This window comes from Astatotilapia calliptera, chromosome 11 (genome assembly GCF_900246225.1).
Source record: "Astatotilapia calliptera chromosome 11, fAstCal1.2, whole genome shotgun sequence".
NCBI lineage: Eukaryota > Metazoa > Chordata > Actinopteri > Cichliformes > Cichlidae > Astatotilapia > Astatotilapia calliptera.
The window spans coordinates 10266909-10293925 of NC_039312.1; the positions used below are offsets into that span (position 1 = coordinate 10266909).

At 41.4% G+C, this 27017-nt stretch overlaps 1 protein-coding gene across 9 annotated transcripts in view; it reads left to right on the forward strand.

Annotated features, from left to right (window-relative positions):
- triob (trio Rho guanine nucleotide exchange factor b) overlaps positions 1-27017 on the forward strand; it is a 114138-nt gene that overhangs the window by 72745 nt on the left and 14376 nt on the right. For all 9 annotated transcript variants that reach the window (XM_026185039.1, XM_026185040.1, XM_026185038.1 and 6 more), the window contains 20 exons: positions 256-375; positions 1363-1461; positions 1548-1640; positions 1929-2078; positions 2960-3074; positions 3864-3979; positions 5313-5435; positions 5764-5958; positions 6265-6380; positions 7103-7169; positions 7472-7581; positions 7723-7792; positions 7948-8037; positions 8236-8328; positions 8412-8523; positions 8780-8970; positions 9409-9510; positions 11205-11344; positions 11517-11616; positions 14183-14435. In XM_026185039.1, the coding sequence (XP_026040824.1) occupies positions 256-375; positions 1363-1461; positions 1548-1640; positions 1929-2078; positions 2960-3074; positions 3864-3979; positions 5313-5435; positions 5764-5958; positions 6265-6380; positions 7103-7169; positions 7472-7581; positions 7723-7792; positions 7948-8037; positions 8236-8328; positions 8412-8523; positions 8780-8970; positions 9409-9510; positions 11205-11344; positions 11517-11616; positions 14183-14435 (2455 nt within the window). The remainder of the gene's footprint in view (positions 1-255; positions 376-1362; positions 1462-1547; positions 1641-1928; positions 2079-2959; positions 3075-3863; positions 3980-5312; positions 5436-5763; positions 5959-6264; positions 6381-7102; positions 7170-7471; positions 7582-7722; positions 7793-7947; positions 8038-8235; positions 8329-8411; positions 8524-8779; positions 8971-9408; positions 9511-11204; positions 11345-11516; positions 11617-14182; positions 14436-27017) is intronic.

A 27017-nucleotide genomic window follows, 5' to 3' on the forward strand; every position in this document is an offset into this window, starting at 1 on the left:
GCAGCGTGTATGCAAGGCGGGGTAGAGAAGGTGGTTTGGGAAATGTGCGCAGGGTATAATTTCAACATCAAAAAGTTGGAAATGAGCATTTCTGTCACAGAGTACCGACAGTAAAATATAGCAGAATAGAGAAGTAGCTAAAAAATAAACGACCAGTCCACTTTTTTTTGTTTTTCAGTTGTTTTTAAAATGTCATAATAAATTTAATCCCACTCTTTTCGAAGATAAATTTCGAAGCTTTCTGTTGTGCTGTAGGTGCTGGGTTGGATCCGTAATGGTGAGTCGATGCTGAACGCAGGTCTGATCACAGCCAGTTCCTTACAAGAGGCCGAACAGCTGCAAAAGGAGCACGAACAATTTCAACATGCAATAGAGGTACAAGAAACTCAGCTGCCTCATTTTTTTGCTTCTGTGTTTTTTGTAAAAACTTAATTCCCCGCCCTTCCCCCTTTCACCAGGTTTACCTTGATTCATTTTTAAAGGTCTAGTTGCCTTTCCCATCCTCACTTCTGCTCCCGTGTCGCTTTCTTGCCCTTCATCTTCCAACCTTTTGCTTTTCTAAAACTCTTTTTAAGGCTGATATCGCTGCACACGGCCTCTCCGTCTGATCACAAGTCAGCCATGAAATGGAATTATGAATAACCGGCATCTATACCCCTCTCTTTCTTCTCTCGCTGCTTTTACCTTTCCCCCTTATTTTCCTTCTCCTCTTTACCCCTGATTATTCGGGGTGCATTGGTTCATTTTAATGCAGGCCTGTGCCTGACCTACTTCTACGACGCTGACATACATGCAACAATTCACACATAGAAGAACATTGTTTTTTATTGTTGTGTAAGTCAGAGTGGAATTTTAACACATGCTGCACACCCCTGATTCCCACCCCAGCACTAGTGAAGGGAAAAAAGTAATATCTTTCTTAATTGTACACAGCAGATGCTTTGGACTTAAGACTTATCCCACAAAAATATTATCAAAGCTAGCAAGATATCGTTAATTTTTTTCTTTTGTTTATCCTCGACTGCCCCGAGTCCAGCAGGAAGCAAAAGCCTTACTCTCGGGCTATGCACTTTAACTCAAACATCACCAGATACTGTTTTTTTTTTTTTTGTTACCCTCGATCTCATTTCCTCTCCGAAATGCTCACTCTAGGACAACCTTTATGGCACAGCTATAATCAGACACAGCTTTTGTTTATATTGCCTTTACTTTGTTGCTTCCCAGTTCACAGATCTCTACCAAAGTGCCCCGTGGGGCCAAGAGGAAGCTGAGGTCGAATTTTCAAAGCAATCGTTGTGATATACAGATTCATGTACCACCTGAAATTCATTGTTTTTCATATCACCCTTCCCCTGCGTGCAGAAAACCCATCAGAGCGCGCTGCAGGTACAGCAGAAAGCTGAGGCTCTACTCCAGGCAAACCACTATGACATGGATATGATCAGAGACTGTGCAGAAAAGGTATTGTTGCTTTGTGTTGTCTCTGAGGGAAAATAGTGCGGGCAGTGCAGTGGCTGGTAAACTGATTTATTTTGTTTGACTTGAAGGTGGCAGACCACTGGCAGCAGCTGATGCTAAAGATGGAGGACAGACTTAAGCTGGTTAATGCTTCTGTGGCTTTCTACAAGACCTCTGAACAGGTATTATTGTTTGTGCACGTGAATGCATATGAGTGTGGGAGTGGGTGCCACCAAAGTAATATCTGATCTTAGTGTATGAGTAATTTTAGTATAAATTTAAGTTTAAAAACATTCTCTTTCCCTGGTAAGCATCAGTCCCCAAAGTTAGTGCCTGCAGACTTACATTCGGATAAGAAAATTGCTTCCAGCAGCCCGAATTTGCACAGGTTGCATGAAAGTGTAGACCAGGAGTGGATTACTGAAGAGCAGTTTTTTTTTACAAACTGCACTGTGTCATCTGTGTCGTAGGTGTGCAGTGTGCTAGAAAGCCTCGAGCAGGAGTATAAGAGAGAAGAAGACTGGTGCGGTGGTGCTGATAAACTGGGCCCTAACAGTGAATCAGACCATGTCACTCCCATGGTCAGCAAACATCTGGAGCAGAAAGAGGCCTTCCTCAAGGTGAGAACGATGATTTTATTGCAAATACGAAAATAAACGTCAGCATTTTAGGGGGGTTAATGTGGCCTGGACTGATCCAGAATGGCATTCCTGCACAGTAATTAAATCTGACAGGCAGTTTAATGCAAAATAAGATCAAGTGAGTTCATTATTAATGTGCTGCCGCTTGTTGTTGCTAACAGCTGCTACTGCTGAGAAAGTAATGTTAGCCTTGATCCCATCTGCACAGTCTACACACATTTTATTTACTTTTTGTCCTCGTCAAGCGTACGCAAGCGTCAGTAAATGTTGGGCTCTTGGTATTTCAGCATCTAGCTATCAAGCCATCCATTTTTTTGCCACTTATGTGGGGCAGGGTTACAGAGGCAGCACCCCAAGCAGAGAAGCCCAGACTTCCCTCTTCCCAGCCAACTCCTCCAGCTCATCTGGTGGAACGAAGCATTCAAAAGGCAGACAAAAGACGTAACCCAGGACACCCACTCTAGCTACCGTGACAAAAAAGGAGCGAGAGTATTAGCAGTTACATTTTGAAGTAGCACATGTTAGTTAAAGGTAGTGTTTCCATGTTTGCAGGGAGAAAAAAAGAGCTAATGTGTGAGAAGTTCACTCAGAGATAGAGAAAGATGTACAAAAGAAAGATGAGAGACTGTTTTCAAAGGTAAAGACTGCTCAACAAGTGATGTTTGATAAATATAAATACATTTGGTAGCAAAAGGAAAAGTCCAACGTTGTACTGTCTAGGGCTTGTGAAACAGGCATGCTCGCCGCTGCGCTTCTACCCTGGATCTTAGGGTTCCAATTCCCATTGCAACCTCTGATTATAAGGATATGAATGTGTTGACCCGCTGAGTAACATTCGGGTTCTTTCTGCACAATTACAGGCTTGTACGCTAGCCAGACGCAACGCTGATGTTTTCTTGAAGTACCTGCACAGAAACAGCGTCAACATGCCTGGCATGCTGTCCCACGTCAAAGCTCCAGAGACTCAGGTTAAGAGTAAGTAAACACCTCAGAGATAACTGTCATCCTTTCTGGATCTCATTATTACAGTTTACAGGAATCATTACAAATGTTTTTTACACAGTTGGTATAAACCTAAGCCCCTTTCAGACATGCACTCATTGCCGTTAACTCGATGGCATCTTAACATCTCTTCATGTCTGATTGGAAAGTTCCCCAGAGCTTTTAAATAAAAGTCAGGGCAGTGGTCCTTCATATGTCACTTTCAAAAGAAAACAAGTCTGAATGCATGCAGTCACAGTGATAGATGTGTTCACTGAAAATTACAGCTGCACAATTCTCTCATCTAGGTTTATTGAAGCAGTAAACACATTTACATAATAGCATTTTGTCTCAACAACACTGCTGCTAATTTGCAATAAGACAAAAGACTGTGATGGACTTTTGCTATTCCCAGTCTGGGGGAGATCGCCCACTTCCTGAGTATTTGTGGGAGGGTTATAGCAATTTCTCACCTCTCTTTGATTACTGCATGTATACAGTGTTACACTAAACTAGAGTTTATGCTGACAGTGGCATAAATCCATCAGTGCTTTTGCATGTAAGGCTAATAACAAATGCACGAACATAAACATTAATATTAACAGATGTGTGAACTATTCCATGATTAAAAGGGCTTTTTTTTTAACTTTCCTTGCACCATTTTAATAATTCTGCGAAGTTTTGATTTCATGCGTTCAATTTTTTTTTCCTGCGTTTGTTTGCGTGTTAAGCAGAAATTCGTAACCGACTCGAATAAACAAAGTGCTTGTGTCGATTCATCAGATATCTTGAATGAGCTGCTGCAGAGAGAAAACAGAGTGCTTCACTTCTGGACCATGAGGAAGCGGAGACTGGACCAGTGCCAGCAATATGTAGTGTTTGAACGCAGCGCCAAACAGGTGTGTGCTTGTTTATATGTGCAGTGGGAATAAGCACAATCTGATCATGAGGCTCAGCAGATAACTGCATTGTGGTGTTTGATTTACTGCAGACTGAGAAGTAGAAATAAGCCTCGTGTTTGGAGTGGGAGTATATCAGCATATTCGTTTTGTTGGCGAGCAGCTGCAACTTCCATCTTGTTTTGTCTCTCTTTTTGAATTAAACAATGAGTTAGTGTTTCTTTATAATGGCACATTCAACTGGAAGTGCTGCAAACAGGCAGTGATATGTATAAATGTCTTAAGGATGGCTACCATTATGTGGCACAGGACATATAAAGGTTAGAGTTACTGGAAAGCATTTCCAAAGCATCTCTTCAACTCTTTCCCCCCCCCTACATGTCAACCTGACCTTGGGAAGCTTTTCTGTGAAGAATAAGAGAACTGAGCTAGACCACAGTTCCAAAGAACACTCAATATTTCCCATTCAAACATGTCTCACTTTGAGAAAAGTTTGGTTAATATTGTTTGCAGTAGCAGGCGGGATGCCCTTACACTCTACAAACTGAGCTCATAACTGGAATGCTTTATTTAAACATGGCATGAGAGAGCCAAAGCAAGTTTGAAACTGCACTCTATTTTCCTGTACTAGGGTGCCTTAGGTTGTTTAATATAAGCCACTTGGCTCCCTCTTGTGGTGTTCGGGTGTATGCACGGACCAATTCTCTTAGCCAATAAAGCCAGATGACATCGAGCGTGTTTCTAGGACATGGCTATTCTAGGCTGGTCCAGGTTTTATCCCCAGGGCCCAGGGCTTGTTTCTGGTCTCACAGTTTGACTGGACCAGTTCTGCCATCACTGGTTGGGAGGTAGACCCAGTTTTAAAGTACGCAAACACTAATAAGGATAGAAATTAAATAGGACATATTTTAAGTGAATGCTAGAAATTTAGGAACTAACTAATTATTTTAATACGTGTTAAATGATTGGATCTGGAGGGAAACCAAAAAACATAAAATGATGCATAATATTTCCTTGTTATTTTCACAAGGTCATACTGATGTCAACTTTCCTCATCCAGAAGTCCCATGAATGTGATCGTAGGGAATTATAAAGGGAGTCTTAGAGGCAATCTGTATGGCAGAAAATACTACTGAGAGACCACAATCAGTTTAAACACAAGAATTATTGTTAGTTTAAATATACATATACATACTACATAATACACTAAGGGTTTATTTTTTATATTTTTTTGTAGTTTTAAGTGCATTAGGTCCTCAGATTTGGGTAGTCTGTGTTAAACTAAAATCCCTTCACTGTATACATACTCATTTGTGATTGGCTGTTTCCTCAGGCCCTGGAGTGGATCCATGACACTGGGGAGTTTTACCTGTCCACTCACACATCCACCGGGTCGAGCATTCACCACACACAGGAGCTACTGAAGGAACATGAAGATTTCCAGATCACAGCAAAGGTATGTGTGTGTACATTTATGTCTGTTTATTTATCCATAAAAGAAGGAGGACGAGCCTGTTTGCAGTTTTTTTCCTACCTGCTACTTACTGGTTGCGTTGCGTGTATATTTGCACAGTCTCACCCTCTGCTGTGAGGCCCTTTCCCAGGGCGGCATATTGTCCTGTTTCCTCTTTACTGTGTCGCTGTTATTATGTTAGGGAGCAGTCTATTGTGTCCATCAGGCAACACACTGTTTCCTAACACTCTCTTTCTTTTTCTCTGCCATCTACCTTTCCTCTGTATGGCCATCCCTCTCCACTCTGTGCCCCCTCCCTCTCTATTGACAGCAAACCAAAGAGCGGGTAAAGCTGTTGATCCAGCTGGCGGATGGGTTTTGTGACAAGGGCCACGCCCATGCCTCGGAAATAAAGAAATGGGTGTCCTCGGTGGACAAGCGCTACAGGGACTTCTCTCTCCGCATGGACAAATACCGAACCTGCCTGGAATCAGCGCTTGGCATTTCTTCCGACTCAAACAAAGCCGTGAGTGCCCATCGCTGATAACACCATATCTGATCTTTCAAGCAGCTTTAAAAATGAAATTGCACGCATATATGTGTATTTGCGAGATATAACTATGCATTATGACAGTTTGCTTCGACTTTCAGCTTTTCAAAAATCATTTTGTGCTTGATGGGATTAACATTGATATAGCCCAAATAAACTACACCTGGGCTGAATCCTGTTTGTTTAACTGCTGATAAATCACCCACTGGTGTGTGGAACTGCTGAGTGACTGATGTGGCCTGTTGTGCACCAAATAATAGCCCTTGGCTCCTGTGTTTTCAGAGTAAAGAGTTGCAACTGGACATCATTCCAGCCAGTGCTCCAGGGTCAGAGGTCAAGTTGCGGGACGCTGCCCATGAACTCAATGAGGAGAAGAGGAAATCAGCACGAAGGAAAGAGTAAGGGCAGCAGACGGGTTGATTTTCCGCTTATTTCCCGGGCCATAGGTTTCAGGCACATCATTTCCAGCTAACATATAAAAACATTTTCAGCATTTTCAGTGCTGTTGATAATATCTAGCTTGAGGTTAGCTTTCATTTTATATTTACTGTTAAGTAATGTGTAAATTCATGTTAAATAACCCAAACTTCATGTAAATATCATCCTGATTACCTCAGATTCATTCAAGTGTGTACAAAAACAGTTTATAGTGCACAACGACACAGAGTTATGAGCTTTAATGGCACAACTTTGTGTTGCTGATGCTGTAAAAAATATCTGTTGTAACTACTCATAAGCAGCTATAAGCAAGGGGAATTATAATGCTTCCACATAGAGCTGTTCTATGTGTCTTTCCTTGTTAACCAATTTTTTTGTAATATTTACACACACACGGATTACTTCTATCATACCGATTGGTTTGTTTAACTCATTGACGTCATGAAGTCATCTTTAAGAAACAAAAAGGTACAGGTTTTACAAGCACATCTGTGGATAAATTGTTCATAAAATCCTTTAATTTCTTCTTCTTCGTTTCTTCTAAAGTGTTGATCTAAATTGCAATCTTTAATCTCTTCAGAAATCCTTTTGTTTTTGAGTTATATTTACTTGCATTTTGTCAGTCACAGCAGTGTGCCGTGTGCATCACTTTCTGTATTTCCCAATATTTATATCGTTTCAGATTTATAATGGCAGAGCTGATTCAAACAGAGAAAGCCTATGTACGAGACCTACGGGAGTGTATGGATGTAAGTATTGTAACAGACGCGAGTCTTCACTAAACAGCTGAAAACGCATCTTTTTAAACTTTCTCATAGGTAGCTTTTTGTTCATACTTTTTACTCTTTTTGTTGTGAAGCACTTTGATGTTTATCTTGAAAGGTGCAATACAAATAAAACTTTACGCATTTCATTCTTTGTTCTTGAATTATGACGATATTTTTCTTTAAAATGATTTCCATTTGGTTACACTGCCAGTTTACTTTTTCTTTAAGCTAGACACAAGTCTAGGTGATGAATTAATTATTCTGTGGCGTGCGCGTCTGTGCAGACCTACCTGTGGGAAATGACCAGCGGCGTGGAGGAAATTCCTCCTGGTATTGTCAACAAGGAACACATCATTTTTGGGAACATGCAGGACCTCTATGAGTTTCATCACAAGTCAGTAGTGCATTATTTTGTGACACTTTGTTTTCCTTACCATCAATATCGGTTGATTTAAAAAAAAATCATTGTTAGGTGCAGTGAATCCACAGTTTGACCCTGAAATTTGACCGTCTACCTTTTCCTCTTTCTGTACAGTATTTTCCTGAAGGAGTTAGAAAAGTACGAGCAGCTTCCAGAAGATGTCGGCCATTGTTTTGTAACCTGGGTAAGAGATAAACTTGCACCTTAGTAATTTGTTTCTTTCTACACTATGTTAAATGCTAAAACATGACATAGTACAATAGTCCATTTCTTCTAAAAAGGTTTATGTTTTATCCATATCTCTGGTGAATAAATACTGCTGTTATTTTTCCTGCTAAGGCTGATAAGTTTCAGATGTATGTGAACTACTGTAAGAACAAGCCAGATTCAACTCAGCTCATCGTGGAACATGCTGGACCCTACTTTGATGTAAGATATTACCAACAGCATTAATCTTTTCTGTTCATCCTCGGGGAGTAGAAATACTAAATTTGCATTTTATATCTGAAATTGACTCACTTCGAATCATAATTAATTTAACTCACATGGTTCCTCTGTGTGCTGCATGATTTAGAATGAATGAAGCACTTTCCTGTAAAAGTGTCTCTTTCCTTTTTCAATTTACAGGAAATTCAGCAAAGACATCGTCTCGCAAACTCTATCTCCTCTTACCTGATCAAGCCAGTCCAAAGAATCACAAAATACCAGTTGCTTCTAAAGGTAGAGCATACATTTAAATGAATCTTAAGAAGGTTTTGTATTTAAATGCCACTGGATTGACACGTTTGTGTGCTCCACTGTAGGAACTGTTAACATGCTGTGAGGAAGGAAAAGGGGAGATCAAGGATGGCCTGGAAGTGATGCTCAGTGTCCCCAAGAGAGCCAACGATGCCATGCACCTCTCTATGCTGGAGGGTGGGTATACATATGTGTACATCTGCTAGTATGTTTTTCTTTGCTTGTCTGTAGCCAGTGACTGAACTGTCACTTTGCTATTTTGAGAGAAAACGAAATATGTTGCTCACTTTTATAGTCAGTTGTATTTCTGACTCAGCTGTGAGTCAGAAGTAAATTTTTTCAACTTGCCTCCTACAAACATATTTGCATTTACTGCAGAAACAAGAAAGCCCCCTTAGGTGATTCTTCCCTGATTTTCCTTTCACTACCTCAGGATTTGATGGAAACATCGACTCCCAGGGAGAGCTGATACTCCAGGAGTCCTTCCAGGTCTGGGATCCTAAGACTCTTATCCGGAAGGGTCGGGATCGACACCTCTTCCTCTTTGAGATGTCTCTGGTCTTCAGCAAAGAAGTGAAAGACTCTAATGGGCGCAGCAAATACCTCTACAAGAGCAAGCTCTTTGTAAGAATTGTTTTATCCGGCTGTACTGAGTGGATCCACGCCAGGTCCTTTGAGACACCTGTTGTTTTTATCTGGGTTACAAGGCTGTTATCACATATTTTTATGCCTCTGTGATGGCAACGGTTGTGGCTGGAGACAGAATGCTTCTCAGTTGCCCCTACTTCTATGAGTCAGCCTGTTTGTCCGCCGCTCCCATTTTGAACTTGATATCTCTCGATCACCTCGAGGGAATTCTTTCAAATCGTACCATTCACTGTGACCTTGGCCATAACGCTGAATATGTCTAAATTAGACACAACTGCATAAAAAAATAATATGAAGTAATGATAAAGATGTTAAGTCTTAAAAAACTTAGCAGAAGAATGCAACTGTAGGATGGTAGATCTGAGATATTTTTATATTTCGTCTAATTTATTTGCACATTTTTCATCTCATCAGACGTCAGAGCTTGGAGTGACAGAACATGTGGAGGGAGATCCTTGCAAGTTTGCCCTCTGGTTGGGGAGGACCCCAACCTCAGACAACAAGATTGTTCTGAAGGTATGAAGATGTTGACTTCGATGGGTTATGGAAAGAGTCATTGCATTCATATTTATTTTAACAGTATTTTAAGATTAACCAACAGATTTACTGAAAGCCTTGAATATTATAACAGATCTGATGTAATCATTTTAGAAGTAATCCTCTTGCAAAAAAGCTTTTCTAGCATTGTTACTATAAAGTTGTGTGAAGAAAGTTTTCATAGGGCTCTATATACAGTACAGTGAAAAACTAAGTACACCCTTACTGCTTCCATGGGAAATAAGAGAGTAAAAAGCAGCCAAGTGCTGCTAATCACAAGTACTTGATTAAATGACCAGTGAATGTGAGCACTTCCATAAAACCAGCTGTTTGAGTGTTGAAGTGTGTGTTAATGCAATCTTCCCAAGAGTGTGGCTATCCCAGCAAATTCAAACTAAGGTCAGATTATGCTCAAACTTAAAGTTCAACTGGAAAATAGCTGAACAAGTGTGGCTTGTGCTGAAGCATTGCCAGGAGAAAACCTCTTCTCTCTAAAAAGAGCATGGCTGCAGAGCTTAGGTTTGCAAAAGTTGCATCTGAACAAACTACAAGACGTCTGGAACAACGTCCTTTGAAAATGGAATGAATCAAGGTGTTTCAGTGGCTCAGTCAAAGTCCAGATGCCAAACTAACTGAAATGCCGTGGCAAGACCTTAGGAGAGCTATACATAAACACATAAACCTCAATGAAGTGAAGCTACATTGTAAAAAAGACTGGGGCAGATTTCCTCCGCAATTATGTGTGAGACTGAAGAAGTCAAACAGTTCAAGTTATTGGTGTTAAAAGTGGTTCTACAAGCCGCTGAATCTTGGGTGTGCTGTGTTTCTCAGAGGAATGCATAAAGTCCTGTGAAAACGCTCTTTTTCATATGGACGTACTTCTCATATGATCACAGGAAGTGGTAAGGTTTTTGATACATGAAGAAGTGTTACTTCATGTCTATAGTTCATCCTCACTAAATCCTCCCTGGCTCCTTTTGTTCAGCCAACAAAGTTCAGTCCCTTTAAGGGGGTGGAGTGTTACTTTCTGCTGCTTCTTCACTCATCACATTAGCATAGCAGTTGATGGGTCATAATCCAAACCTCACAAGCGACTTGGTAATTCTCACGCAGTGAGTCAGAAGCAATGTTTTATGCATGCTGTGTGTGTGTAGATATGCGTTTGCTTTTTGAGACTGACACAGAGAAAGGCTCCCGGGGTGTGTTACGATTTGGCAATGTGTGCTGTACAGCTTTCTGTCTTATTACATAACTTCTGATGATCATCTTAAACTGTATCTTATATAACTCGGCTCCATGGAAGTCATGGTCCTGGTTGCTAAGTGAAAAAGGAAGGGAAGACTCAAATGAGGGTGGTTATAGGATGAAAGCTGCATCTACACATTGAATCTGTGACGTAAATAAACACAGTAATAGACCGTGGTTGCTTTTTGGGGCTCTGAGTGAATATGTGCTCATCATATAGACATGTGAGTCAAGTTAAAGACTGCAGGGCTTAAGCACACTGTGGGAAGAGAGAGAATTAAAATAACTAAATTAGGCCTTATTTGTAGACCTGTGTTTTTCTTGCTATTAATGCTGTCATTGTATTTAAAAAAGAGAAAACAGTACTGTGCACTTAAGAAACCTTGAAATCTAACATATATCTAACCCAGTTATCTGTTATGCACCAGGCTTCAAGTATTGAGAATAAGCAGGACTGGATCAAACACATTCGGGAAGTCATACAGGAGCGAACAATCCACCTGCGTGGAGCTCTGAAGGAACCCATCCACATCCCTAAAGCCACCACAACTAAACACAAAGGCAGAAGGTGAGCTAAAAGTAGATTACTGTCAGGCAAAAAAAAGAAAAGAAATCAGTTTCATGCCTAGAAGCATTTCAGCCGAACAAAACTATATGGCGTGAAGATAGCCCTATAGGGTAAATGTCATGTTTATTGGTCATAGTAATTATGGGTCTGCTGTAATGATGCCTGCCTGCAGGGATGGAGAGGAGCTGGACAGCCAGGGAGACGCCAGCAGCCAACCTGATACCATCTCTATTGCCTCACGTACGTCCCAGAACACACTGGACAGCGATAAGGTAAAAACACAACTCACGCGGACGTTCGTCATAACCAGTATGTAAGGGAAGCACTTTAGCAACATTAAAAATAGTCAAGTTTTCAGTGCTATTTATTTCTTTTTTTTTGTTTTTATTTTGTCCTGTCTTACTGTGCAGTTCATGCAGTCACATTGCAGCTCTGCTGTCGATTAATGCTGTCACTCAGTAATACGATTGTAAAAAAAAAACCACACAAAACAAATGTGCAAAATGCTTAGATGCAGTCGACTGTCCTCAAGTCGTTTCCTGTGAAATTGTTTGATTGTGTTAGGAGGAAGAAACAGCCCGACTCTCAGAGCTTTAAAGCGGCATGTGTGTGTTTGTTTTTTCGTGTGTATTTGCGCTTGTGGCTGTGGTTATATCTGGTAATAGCACCACAGAAGGCTTGTCCTCCTACGCTCAGTATGATCAACTGTAAAGCTAAAAAACATGCAGCACACACACACACAGATAAAATAGCCTCCCCGTACGTTTATCTCATACTAATTATAAACTGATCACTGGACTCCTGCATCGGTTCCTTATTTTCACGCTTGAGTTGCAGTCGTTTCACATGACCCAAATGTGAAATTTTAATGGTCGAGGGGGTGAGGAGCATCCGCTGAAGTCTAAACTATCACAGACACTGATTAATTAGTCACAGTGCCTCAGTTTAGGCAGCAGTCACATGCATACACATTTGAAACACAGTAACACCTGCAAATTCAAATTAGCATCTCATTCTCACTTTTTGAATGCATCTCTTTATCTCTCGCTTTGTGCGGACTCCATGAGACGTTTCATTCAAGGGGAAGTGACAGTGGCGTGTTTGTGTTGCCGTGTGTGTGCGCGCTCGTGTTCCTGTGTGCTTTTCAGCTTTAGTGACTGACTTGTTGTGTGTCAGCAGCTTCAGCCTCCCACGCTCACTTCACAGAGGATGCTCGTCTGTATGCCAGACAGGAGAGCACAGTTTTAAGTCCTCACAGCTATCGATCTTACTCTTTGCTTCAAAATACAGGCTACCAGAATGTTTTTACCGCTAATTTTCCCGGTGTGTGTGTTTTGTTTTTCTTGATGAAAGGTTCAGTGTGAAAGTAATTGTTAAAAGACACGGGTGGATTAATTGCGCCGCTTCTGGAAAGTGACACAAGAGAAGGAATCATTTAATCTTCAATAGTCTGATTGTAAGGACCCACAGAGGAGTGTAATTACAGTGGACAGCAGGAAGTTTTCTACTGGCTTTGGAATGTTGGGATCAGGAATTTTAATACTAATTGAAAATGAATGATTATTCCTCTTTTTTAACTTCTACTTACCTGCTTCCCTGCATTGCCTTAGTGTGATTCGAACTTTAGTGGACTGAGACACAGATAACTCTGCTCTGTAGAGTTTTTCTATCTTTTTTTGGAACTTTTCTTGCAATGAGGGAGTGGAAAACAATGGACAGGTTTGGAGACAGGAGCTCACATCCCATTTCTCAGCTCCTAAGCTCTCTGGCTTTGCCCCACTACCAAAGGGTATGTTTCAGATAATCTGCTTTGCTTTGCTGTGACAATTAATGCAGTGCAGTGTGCTGTGAATAAAATATTGAGCAATAATATATGCTTTGAAAGACTCAAATGGAAGCGCACACAAGCAGTTAGAGCAGTGGTAAGTATCGGAAAACATGGGACGTTTTTACAGTATTTACAGAGTTTTACAGAGTATTTACACTGCAGAGTGTGTAGCTAATGACTGCTGCATGGCTTCACTCCATTTCCAAGACTGTTCATCTGTTGCTAATAATTTTTATGTTTAACATAAATAAACACAAGTTTTCCTTCTTGAAAACGTGTCATTCAAAGATGACAATTATACTCCCAGTGATTACTGAACTACAGCATTAAAAACAGAGAATGTCCATTGCAACAATTATAGTATTAATATATTAAATGTTTTCAGGTCCGTATTTCCCAGAATTGTAATTGCATAAAACATTTTAAATGTTCTATCTTTTCTGCTCTTGTGTTTGCAGAATAGCCACATTTGCTCACCCTCTGTGCCTCCACAACAGATCAAAGCATCATTAGCGACTAGCAGCTGCTTTTTCACTCACATGTTAAAAGGACAAACCTTTTAAAATAACCAGTGAGAAAAATGACTAATCCCGACTCGCTCCACCTCTACCTAAAATTGCCTTTCCTTTCATAGACGATCACGTCGTCAGAATGACGTTTTATTCGGTTGAGCTTGGATGAGTCACCGGTTCATTCTTACACTGTACAGAGCTTCTTGAGTCCCTGTGCTGTTAGCACATGATATTGTGTGGGCACATCTGCTTTACAGTTATTAATTAATTGCCGGGGAAAGTTTTATTGCAGGGTTATTATTTAACATCGAGCAAGTGTTGGTGATAAGATTAATAAAATGCAGAAAACTACTCAGAAATGTTTATGTATATTCTAAGGGAACACAATGAGGCAATAATGGATTGTTTGGAAATTTTTCTACACACTAGCCTAACACCTATTAATATGGAGGTTATCCTCTTGAAAAAACATTCAGAGTACTGTTGTTTCCCTTCCAGCTCTCTGGTGGCTGTGAACTCACAGTGGTCATACACGACTTTGTGGCCAGTAACGGCGGAAGCAACGGGGAGCTGACAGTCCGCCGCGGCCAGACTGTTGAGGTTTTGGAGCGACTGCACGACAAGCCGGACTGGTGCTTGGTCCGGACCACGGATCGCTCGCCAGCCCAGGAGGGCATTGTGCCCTGCTCCATGCTCTGCATCGCTCACTCCAGGTCCTCCATGGAGATGGAGGGCCTCTTCAACCACAAAGGTAGGAGGAGAATAATTTCTTGGCTTATTACAGGTGCACTGAATGATGTTTTTTGATGTTTGTTTTTTCACGAAGCACATCTGAACACTTAAAAACAGCTGCTCGTTGCATACATGCACGAGCATGGACATATCGGATTCGGTTCCTGTTTGCAAATACAACATCGATGACCCGTAGAGCCTTCACTTTCCATTAAACAGCTGCTTCGGGGAACACAGACATGTATTTCTAGGTGTTGCTATGCAACTGTGGAAGGCCCACTTGAAGCACAGCAGGTTTTTTTTCATTAGACTCTTTTTTTAAACTTTTTTCATTAACAATTTTACCATTGACAGATGTTATTACTGTCAGAAAACCTGATTTTGTCCTTGTGTTGGTGCCTTTGCTCTTATACCTGACATATTTTGGCAGAAAAAAACACATTTCAAATGGATTTTCTCAATCTGTATGTATTAACACCAAAGCCCTTCTCAAACTAAGTCTAGTCATTCAGCACTCGCCATGTAAGACTTCCAGGAACTTATTTGGGTTGTTATTTGAAGCATTATCTAACACGTGAAGTTGGGCAAAGGACATAAAAACTCGAAGTCTCAACACTGATGAGGGATTGTGGCCGGGATTGTGCAGGCACACAGAGAAGGAGGTACTTCCTCTGAAGGTATTAGATCCAAAAATACACCTATAGCCAGATGGTTCTAAAATAAAATATTTTTTTCCTGAAGTAGGGGCTTGTAGGTCTGCAGCAAAAAATGACACACACAATGAATCCCACTATCCTTACAAGTTATTAATATTTAATTATACTTGTAGCACCAAAAAAGAAGTGCTCATCAATTGGAGTGGCCCTACTCTTACCTTAGCATAAATTACATTTTGCTGTTGGCAAAAGTGGCACTAATTCAGAGTTTTCGATACTACCATATAGCCTAAAGGAAAGCAGAACATATTCCTCAGAACTGTACTGTAGCACATAATTTTGCTTAAGGACTTTCCACCAATGCTAATGCTGCATTGCTGTAAAACATGCATGCTTTTAGTTTAATTAGTCACACAGTGACTTGTAGCTGGCTTAGCTAGATGCTTTATATTCATTTTTTTTCTTATGTGAATATATCATAGGGTTGTCTAGTTATTGCTGTGAACTGTTGTTCTATTGACCAAAACACTCATAATCCAAGCTGTGATCAAATTTCACGTAGCCAGTTGGAGTTATGAGCTGCTGTCATCATGTCTTGAGAGAAGTTTCTGCTTGTGCCTTTCTCTTTTTAATCTGGAAGAGTGGGTGAGAGGTGGACTGCTTGTTTCTATGGTGATATAGCATACAAATATTTTGCTGGCAGCGTCTTTGTAGTCAGTACGAGAAAGGTCTGCATTTAAAATTAAAGAATGCTTGGATGGTGAATACAGGAACTAACAATTTTGGCATTAGCTGAATGATTTACTAGACCGCCACGAGAAGAAAGCTACAATTTTCCAACCAATTATTTTACGCTTTCAACTCCAGCTCTTTGTTTGTCATCCTTACTTCGTTTACTGGGACTCGTGTTTCTTGTCCGTTTGTCACTGTGTGTTTGTGCGGTCAGAGGGGGTGATGAAAAGGAGCCTTTCTCTGCAGGGGTTACTCTCGTCAGAAAGGCTGCTGCTCAAGAGGAGGGAGACAAGGATGACAAAAAAGGGGGAAAAAAGCTTTTTGTGCAGTTTTTGTCAGCCTTTTTTTATTTACAGACCAACCGTGGATGCCGCTTTGTCCAAAGTGGTGGAAGGGTGAAAGTTTAGGGGATTAGGGTGGTCGTCCAGGAAATCTCCCATTTTTCTTGTCATGTCTCACAATCATAGACTGTACGTTAAAGGTAAAAATGTGTATAGATATTCACCCTGACATTTCATCCAGTGTTCTTTGGAGGCATTTTATTTAATCATCAGCTTATGCTCGTCGAAACCTTGAGTTTTCAAGACTATTTTGAGCAGGAATGTCAAACACATTTTACATCGTGGGCCTCCTACACTCCACTTTGAGCTTAAGTAAAAAGTCAAAGAAGCATAACTCTCTGTTAAAACTTTAATTTAGAAATTAAAAAAGAAATCCGTCAACATGACTCTTTGGGTCTTAAGTGTGTAAAATTTCTGGTAGCACATTGAAATCCTAAAATTTCTATAGTATATATTGAAAAAATGGAACATTTTCAGTCATTTAATTGCTTTTCTATTACGTAATGACTTCGGTGTACTATGAATGATGGTGGGAGAGGTGTTTGCTTGTAGTAAAAGTCCAAAATCTGTGTCCTCCTTCACACTTTTCAAAGCCGGTTACGGGGCCAGAATAGAGTCTTTGCAAGGCTGATTTTGGCCCTCAGGCTTTGGGGTTATGTTTGACACCCCTGATTCAGTCTTTTTAAGGTTTCAGTTAATTCTAGCAAGGTAGTAAGCCATATCATTTTTCAGGAAAAATGCCATTATAAATCCTCCAAAAGAAACAAACAGTTCAGTGACAAAAATAAACTGAGGTGAAGCCTCGCAGACAACCAGTGACTACAGCTGCAATTTCTCACCACTAAGAATTCCTGGCAGTTTGAGGCATCTGAGGGGACAGAGTACCATAGAAGGCTTCACATGCAGATGAATTAAGCCACAAAATGTACACTTGGCAGTTTCAGTTATTCAGATTTATGATATGTTTCTTTTGTTTTTCCTGGCTCTGATCCAATTGCTGACAGTTGCACAAGCCTGCGCGTCCCTGCTATGTAATATCACAGATTTGTCAGACATGCAGGTGGACTGCACTGCCCCTCGCGATGGAATAAATACAAAAGTACCCACTTAATGAAACTTAATTTGATTGAATAAGCACTCGGAGTGCCTGTGTATGCCTGTGTGTGCCTGTGTGTGCCCTAACAGCAGAGAGTGTGTTTAAAGCCCAAAGAGATACACATAAACACACACTCATAGTTAAACAGGCAGGTCTTTGTGCGACTAGCTTGCATAACTGCTCAAGGCTGCACAGAGCACAGTTTCAGATGAAGACGCTCCAAAAACAGAGTTATGTGTTGGATAAATAGTCAGTAGTGCCATTCAGAAACTAAATAAATGTAAAAAGAAAATCTGAAATGTGCGCGCAACACTTTTGATGAACAACTTAATAGAAAACATATTCCTTTTTTAAACCAAGCTTTATGCTGTTCATTTGTGTTCGATTTTATAACCAAATCTATATTTGTTCCAAGCATACTGCACAAGTTGTATGCGACCTAATGCCTGTAAAATATGCACCCGCCCACACAAACTGAGTGGGTGCTTCTACAAAGGGTAATACGGTAGAAATGCTGCCTGTTTCCAGACGTCCCCTTGGAACGAGAGAGGCACAGTGGAGGTTTGCCCAATATCCTCACAGCAGCCCACTCGTGAGGGAGGGAGAGAGGGAGGGATGGAGATACAAAGAAAGAGAGAGAAAACATCCTACTCTCTAATGCTGCATTTGACTTTTGCTTTTCTCTCACACTGGACTTCACACTTTCCCTGGAATTTCAGCGACGTAGTTACTGCAGGTTTATTGTTATTTATAAAGATTCTGGGATTTTTTCAAAGGATCTTAAAGCCATTTGGCATACCTTTGGAGATGCTCTAAGGAAATATTTCAAGTCAGAGTTTTATATTCCACTAGCATGGCCCGTGGAATTGAATCTTTAGTGTCTTTGAACCCTTTTTACTCTGTGGATTCGGCGCAGGGAGAACACTCTGACAACTGCAAGTTCTGGCTGTTGGATCTGGGTAGGTGCCATGTGTAGGACAAAAGTAAATTGCTTCCTCTTATCCTGTTAATGCTAGATTTGCTTCTTATGCAGTGTGCTTGGGAAAACACAAATGATAAGTTGCGCTAAGTTGTTCTGGTTTAGCAGCTTGCTGCTATTGTTTGTTCCTCTGGTGAAAATGTAACGAAAGCATAACATTAGGATCTCAATTAGACTATGCTTCTGGTCTTATGACATTAAAACGGGTCTTTTTTTGCTCTAAAGTGCGACATTGAAGCTCCAGCTGTGCAAGAAACAACTGCAACTCTACATTTGTCGTTTTGACAGCTTGTCCTTATTTGCTGGGTTTGCATCAGCTATTTTTGTACGGGCTTTGTGCTGCAATTTCACAGTTCATCTGTCGATCATGTGGTGGCATTATAGCTGCAAAAGTAATTTGGTGAATGCATCGTTACATAATGAAATATTAAAATTCACTAAAATCACCAGGATAAGATTATGTCTTCGTTCCTGTTGAAATCCAGGTTGGGCTCACAGATGGACAGAGGGTGTTGTTGAGGTCAAACTGACGAGAAGGGGAGAATGAGGACTCTTAAACAATGGAATCCCTTTCCTTTTTAATGTTTTCACAGGTGTCTGCTAGATACAGTGTGATAAACCATTACAAATCACCCAAATATGCACTAGTTCTGCCAGAATGTGCACTGGGTGGTCTCTCATCCCATTACCACTCCCTTCCCTAAATGTGGCTGTTGGTGGCAAGCCCTCTCTAGCGTTGTACACATTTTTTCAGATCATCTACCAAAATCCCCTGGAGCTCTCCCCACACGCTGCACCTCCGCCCCTAAAAGCACGTTCCCAGCCACACCAACTGATGTTTATGGCTTTGTGTGTTTGTTTTGGTTCTTCTTGGCAAGATTAGGGCACATGAAAGATGCTCCCCTGGTGACACCTCTGGAATCCCAGGCATGCTTCTGTTGAACAGCGCTTTTTTGGATCACTGCCGTTGTACAAAAGCCCCTCCACCTACCCCACTTTTATTCTTAGAGACACAAGAACACACATAAAGTTGTAAATCTAGCATGTTCTTTGCAGCAGCGTAAAGGAGCATCGACTGAGTTGTCACATTGTGTCGGAAGCTTGCTGATAAATCACATAATGCTTAAGTAGTATTAGAACATCTGGTGGGTTCTTCTGAAGGACATTAGCCCACAAAGTTAAAGTGAATAGGAGTATTGAGAAGTCTATCACAAGTACTGTTGTTTTGTATGTTTAGCCAGAATTATGAAGAAAGTAGAATACATTTTAAGTTTTTCTCATCTATGTACGTATACTTCCTAACCAATTTATTAGACCACCTGCAAAAAAATATTATTATGTTATTTATTAGGCAAATAAGAAACTGAATTCCTGTTTCTGTATCTAAGGATGAGCCTGCAGGCTGGACTGTTCTCAGTGCGCCCCAGGGTGGCTGTGGCTACAATGTAGCTTGCCATCACCAGTGTGTGAATGTGTGTGTGAATGGGTGGATGACTGGATATGTAAAGCGCTTTGGGGTCCTTAGGGACTAGTAGAGCGCTATACAAATACAGGCCATTTACTGTTCTAAGAAGTCAGCAATTAATCAAACTTGTAACTGCTAAACCAGATTTTTTTTCAGCTTTTTTTGTAAAAGAGTACGTTTTAAAATCCAAAAATAAAATTAATGATAATACAATAAAGAAAAAATATCTAAATGTAAGTTATAGAAAAACTCAAACTTCTTTAAAGCGGACACTGTTGCTCCCACTGCCAGTAGAACATTCTGTGTTATTTTTAGCAGCAAAATTGAAAGGTCTTCAAGGATGATGCCTATAATACAGTTAATGCAGTTATAGCTCATTTGAACAAAAAACATGATTTATTTCTGTGATTTAAATATATATATATAGGCAAGGTGGTTAGCACTGTTGCCGCACAGCAAGAAGGTCCTGAGTTCAATTCCACCATCAGGCCGGGGTCTTTCTGTGTGGAGCATGTTCTCCCCGTGTCTTTGTGGGTTCCCTCCGGGTACTCCGGCTTCCTCCCACCTTCCAAAGACATGCAGTTTGTGGGGATAGGTTAATTGGATAATCCAAATTGCCACTAGGTGTGAATGTGCGAGTGAATGTGAGTGCGAATGGTTGTCTGTCCCTGTGTGTTGGCCCTGCGACAGACTGGCGACCTGTCCAGAGTGTACCCCGCCTCTCGCCCTATGACAGCTGGGATAGGCTCCAGCGCCCCCCGCGACACTGAAAAAGGAGAAGCGGAAGCGAATGGATGGATGGATGGATTTAAATATAATTGCCAGTAAAAGAATAAAATTAAAAAGAAGGCTTCAAACAAATTGCCACTTCCCTCTGTTTGTTTCCCCACGAGCGAGAGGCTGACCAGCTGTTCGAGAGGTGTCTCACACTTTCATTTACACTCCTGTTAGATCAACATCTTCAGTTTGCCACTTAACACTTATCAAGCCAAAGCTTGAAGATTTTTAAGCATGAGACAGGTGGGACTAGTGAAAAATCAACAGCGTCACACTTACTACTTATGTAAACAATATCTTGCACACTGTATATCTGCATATTGATCACAATAAATAACCAGCACATTCCATTCTCTGCTTATGTATATGCAAACCTATAAAATTCCAGTGCAGTTATGAAGACAGTTTTACCTCACTGCTACTGTTTTATAAAGTAGTATTTTTTGCTATTATTTGAATTACATCAAGGTGAGGCTATGAAACAAGTAGCTGTACCTCATGCTTGTTAACCACCACATGTCTGCAGGAACCACAGTCCATTTGCTCTTCATGAGAAGTCCTCACTGGGCAACCGTGGCTCAGGGGGTTGGGAATTGCATCTGTAACCGGAAGGTCGCCGGTTCGATCCCTGGGCTCTCTGTCCTGGTCGTTGTGTCCCTGGGCAAGACACTTTACCCTACTTGCCTACTGGTGTTGGCCAGAGGGGCCGATGGCGCGAAATGGCACCCTCGCTTCTGTCAGTCTGTGGTTACAACTGTAGCTGCCTCCACCAGTGTGTGAGAGTGAATGAATAGTGGTATTGTAAAGTGCTTTGGGTGCCTTGAAAAGCGCTATATAAATCCAATCCATTATTATTATTCTCTGTGCTTTCCTAGTGAAAGCAGCAGTTTTCACCTAAGTGCTGGAGCTGATCAGTGTGGTCTCTCAGTTCAGTGATCATTTTAGCGGTTACCTTAATCACTTTAGCTTGGGTTAAATTTGATTTAACTGCTACAGTTTATCAGTCTGGGTGAACATGTATCAAAGACTCATCTGGTTCCCATTAGTGAACAACAGTTGTCTAATGCAGGTATTTACCTACACTCTTCCTGATATTAAACACTAATAAATCAAAGGTCTAGTCAGCACCTGTAGTTTTAACTTTTAGCATGAATAGTGGATCAAATGTAAACATGATTTGGGGAAGGATTCAGAACTCATAAGTGAGGGATTTGGAATCCTCGGAGACCAACAAAGGTATTCTGAGTCATCAGAATTACAGCCTTAAACAGGATCTGTGAATGCACCCGTGACTAAAAAATTCCAGGGTAGTACTGTAACCAGCAATTGTGACTGGTTTTCATTTAGTACTGCAGGGGATCTGTTAGAGGAGAGCATTTTACAAAGCTCCCCCACAAATCTGCTCTAACCAGCGAGGTTGCACGTAAAACTTTTGAGCCAACAAAAGCGATGAAGTTGCCCTCAAGCAAAACACACAAATCTTCGACACCTCCTGTTGTCTTTAAATAGAGTGTTTGGGTGGAAAATATTGATTTGCAAAGCGTCCCAAGTTTCCCCTTCCCATCCCTTCAAGATGTTTGAACAGAATGAAAGCAACCTGTAAAAAACATGTGTTCTCATTTCTGTGCCATCAAAGTGCACCATATTGAAAGATTTTTACCGTGAGAAGAAGATGGTGCGAGGAATCTTAGTAAAGATGGATTTAAAGCCTTTGCAGTGCCTGATGTGGGAGATTCTTGTTGTTGAGGAACCGAGCTGTCTTCATTCCTTTGCATGTGACGTAAGAACACATTCTATAAGTAAGAAGAAAAGTCTTCTGGAGGCTTAATGACGGCCACACATTCACATGTTGCTGCATTAAGTCAGGCTGGGTGAAATCGTCCAATGAAGAACGGCAGAAATTCCACACCTGCTATTCATAAAAGCCGTTCGGCTCAGGCGTGTGCCTTAATCTTTTGCAGCTGCACCTTTTTAAATGCTCTAATGACTGAATTTGAGTATTTTAAACCTTGCCTTTAGTCTAGCTGTAAAACCTAGATAACTTCTAAAAGATGAAAAACATCTCTCTGTTCTCCTTTCTGGATGTTTGTTTTCAAGCTCATCGTGTTTTCATGCAAACAATTTAAAGCAGAGTGATGTAGGAGGAGAGTGTGTTGTCCTGACTCATCGCCCCTGTATGAATAAACATATTTTTGCAGTCACTTCCTCACTGGAAGTCGTGTCCACAATGAAAAGGTCATCACCGCCTGTATCAAGAAACGGCCTTTAATTTAACTCGCTGTATTAACAGCAAGGATCTTTAAGCTGGAGCTGGAGCGAGGAGAGCGGATCACCGGAGGCGATTCAAACCATCAATCCCGACAGTGATCATGGGCAACGTGAACTCGCTACAGAATAAGATTGACGAACTGTGCGCTCTGAACAACCACAGACTATACCGTGAGTGCAGCTTGTTTATCTTCACGGAGACGTGGCTAACCGAGCTAACGCCGCAGGCTAACGTAGACCTATGCGGTTTCACATCCGTGAGAGCCGATAGGGACACGCAGGCCAGCGGAAAAAGCAGAGGTGGGGGACTCATTGTCTACGTTAACAACAGATACTGTAACCCTGGACACGTCTCCGTTAAAGTTTCGGTATGCCGTCCGGACCTGGAGCTGCAAGCTGTTAGCTTGCGGCCATATTATCTACCTCGGGAGTTCAGTCATGTGATCTGTGTGTGTGTTTACATCCCTCCGAGGGCCGACGCAACAGCTGCCTGTGAGAAAATACACACAGTCACAGCAAGACTTCAGACACAAAACCCCGAGGCTTTCATTATTATATCTGGAGACTTTAACCATGCCACACTGGACTCTACTCTGGCTGCTTTTCACCAGTTTGTGAATTGTCCCACAAGGAGCAACAGGACAATTGACCTACTGTATGCTAATGTGAGAGATGCATACAGACCACAACCTGGTTTACCTACAGCCACAATACACACCCCTCGTCCAAAGGCAGCCGGTCACAACGCGCTCCATCCGGAGATGGACCCCAGAAAAGGAGGATGCTCTGAGGGACTGTTATGACACCACAGACTGGGATGTGCTCCTGAGCCCACATGGTGAGGACATAGACACACTGTCTTACAGACTATCTCAACTTTTGTGTGGACACGGTCGCCCCTGCTAAGACGGTACGGTGTTATCCTAATAACAAACCGTGGGTAACACAGGAAGTCAAAGCTGTCCTCAACATGAAGAAGAAGGCTTTCAGGAGCAAAGTGAAGGAGGAGATGAAGGCAGCACAGCGGGAGGTGAAACGCTGCCTGAGGGAAGCAAAGGACACCTACAGGAGGAAGGTGGAGCAGAAGTTGGAGAGGAACAATATGAGGGAGGTCTGGAATGGTGTGAAAACCATCACAGGCCACAACACCAAGAAAAGCACAGTGGGGGGGGGACTGTGGAGAAGGCAAACGAACTCAACAACTTCTTCAACAGGTTTGACCAGCCCACAACCCCCCCACCCTCACTCTCACCTTCACTACAGAGTCCTCTCCCCACTCTCCTACCTCCCTCGCTTCCCCCCCTTCCTGACACCATGACACCCCCCTCCTCCAATCCCTCTCTCAGCAGCAAGACATCTCCCCCCCTCCCCTCCTCCCAAACATCTCCCAGTGTCACAGTGGATCAGGTCAGGAGACAACTGAGGAAGCTTCGCCCCAGAAAGGCAGCAGGCCCAGACAAGGTGTGTCCTAGGATGCTAAAGGCGTGTGCTGCTGAACTTGGGGAGCCGCTACAACGAGTCTTCAACCTCAGTCTGCGACTGGGGAGAGTGCCCGCCCTATGGAAGACATCCTGCATCGTCCCGGTCCCCAAAAAGAACCGGCCCAATGAGTTGAATGACTTCCGACCGGTGGCACTGACGTCACATCTTATGAAGACCCTAGAGCGGCTCTTCCTCAACCTCCTCCGACCACAGGTACAACATGCCCAGGACCCACTACAGTTTGCATACAAGGCGGGTGTCGGAGTGGAGGATGCCATCCTGTACCTCCTACACAGAGCCCACTCACACCTGGATGGGGGAAAAGGCACGGTCAGGATCCTGTTTCTTGACTTTTCCAGTGCCTTTAATACCATCCGGCCCTGTATGCTTCAGGAAAAACTGAACAGGATGGAGGTGGACCCCTGCCTGGTCGCTTGGATCTCCGACTACTTCACCGACAGACCACAGTACGTCAGGCTGAAGGACATCACGTCTGACACAGTGGTCAGCAGCACAGGAGCACCACAGGGAACTGTGCTGTCCCCTCTTCTCTTCACCCTGTACACCTCTGACTTCTGCTACAACTCTGAATTATGCCACATTCAGAAGTTTGCAGACGACACGGCCATCATGGGGTGTATCTGGGATGATCAGGAAGAGGAGTACAGAAGTCTGGTGAGGAACTTTGTCGCATGGAGTCACACAAACCACCTGCAACTCAACACCTCAAAGACTAAGGAACTGGTTGTGGACTTCGGGAGGTCTAGAGCAGGTCCACTGCCGGTTCAGATAGAGGGGGAGGAGGTGGAGGTGGTCAACAAGTACAAATACCTCGGGCTGTGGGTGGACAATAAACTGGACTGGTCATGCAACACAGAGCACCTGTATAAAAAAGCCCAAAGCCGACTGTACTTCCTCAGGAGGCTGAGGTCTTTTAACATCTGCAGGAAGCTCCTGAGGATGTTTTACCAGTCAGTGGTTGCTGGAGTACTTTTCTATGCTGTGGTGTGCTGGGGGAGCAGCACAGCAAAGAAGGACTCATCCAGGCTGGAGAAACTGATCAGGAGGGCTAGCTCTGTGGTCGGCATGAAGCTGGACACTCTGGTGACAGTGGCAGAGAAAAGGACATTAAAGAAACTGATGGACATTATGGACAATGCTGGGCATCCTCTGCACACGGCCATTAACAACCAGAAGAGTCTGTTCAGTGACAGGTTGCTTCTCCCAAAGACAAGAACTAACAGACTTAAAAACTCCTTTGTCCCACACGCCATCAGACTGTTTAACTCCTCTCTGGAGGGGAGAGGGAGGGGAAACAGGAGGACAAAGGAGGGGGGAACAACTAAGCTGTAGTGCCTCTTCACCTCACTGTGCAATACCTTTTGTGCAATACTTATGTAAATAGTCAACAGTGCAATAGACTCAATACTTGAAATGTGCAATTCACTTGTATTTTTATTTTTTATTCCTATTTATTCTATTTATCCCCTTCGTATATTTTATTTATATTGTCTCTGTATTTATATATATATATATATATGTGTGTGTGTGTGTGTGTGTATGTATGTGTATATATATATACATATATATATATATATATATATATATATATATATATATATATATATATATATATATATATATATATGTATATATATGTGTGTGTATATATATATATATATATATATATATATATATATATATATATATATATATATATATATATATATATATATGTGTGTGTATATATATATATAGATGTATAATATAATATTCTGTAACACTGTAACTTCTGTCGGTGCTGTGCTTTTTTGGAAATCGAATTTCCCAGAGGAACCCACCCGAGGGATTAATAAAGTTCTATATAATCTCTCTAATCTAAAGAAATCAGTGTAGTAAAAACAGAGGGCAAAATAGGATTTAAAACAAAGACTTTAACATGAATAAAACTATGGGTATAATATAACAAGCGCTTCATTTAACAGACCGGTGTTAAATTGTTTTTTGAAATATACTGAAAGCCTGTATGAGGGGTTAAATCAGTAGGTGGTTTCACTGCTGAAAAGCAGTGATGGACCAGCAGTGATCTGGCTGAAACATAAAAGGAAATGAAGTCTCTCATGTAGAGGGGAACGAAACAAACGGGTTCTATAAGGTACAGAGAGCCAGTGCAGTGTCACTGTAGTTCATTTTGTTTGTTCGTTTGTTTGCTTGTTTTCTAAATTCAACAAAAAAAAAGAATAAGTGCTGTTTATTAGTCTAAATTGGCAGTGATAAAAGCATGAAGAAATGAGGCATTGTTCTGTAGAGGTGGGAATCAGCATACAACTCGCGATACGATATTATCAGAATACTTAACGCACGATACGATATTATTGCGATTTTTTAAAATGTTTTGCGATATTTAAATTCTGCACATAAAGGTAAAGTTTATCAATATTCATTTTATCTAATATCAAAGTCTCACACTCAGTCTTTCTCTCATTTCAGTCAGTTTTATTGTTGACAAACTGAATGGTTTGTATTACAGTCTAGTCCAACTTAACTGAATGCAACCATCTGGTACAATTATAGCTATTCTGAACTATGCAATTTATGAAAACTATGCAGCCCCTTCAGCAACTGAAGAATTTGAAAGTAAATTTAAAAAAACTATAATTTTACATTAAATAAAAAAGTTTTAAACTTAATTAAAATTAAACATGTCTTAAATTAAAATAAGTAAACTGTCATGTTTATTGCTGCCAAAAAAAAAAGTTAAACACATTTGGACAGTGAAGGAATGTCAGGATTCTTGCTCAGAAA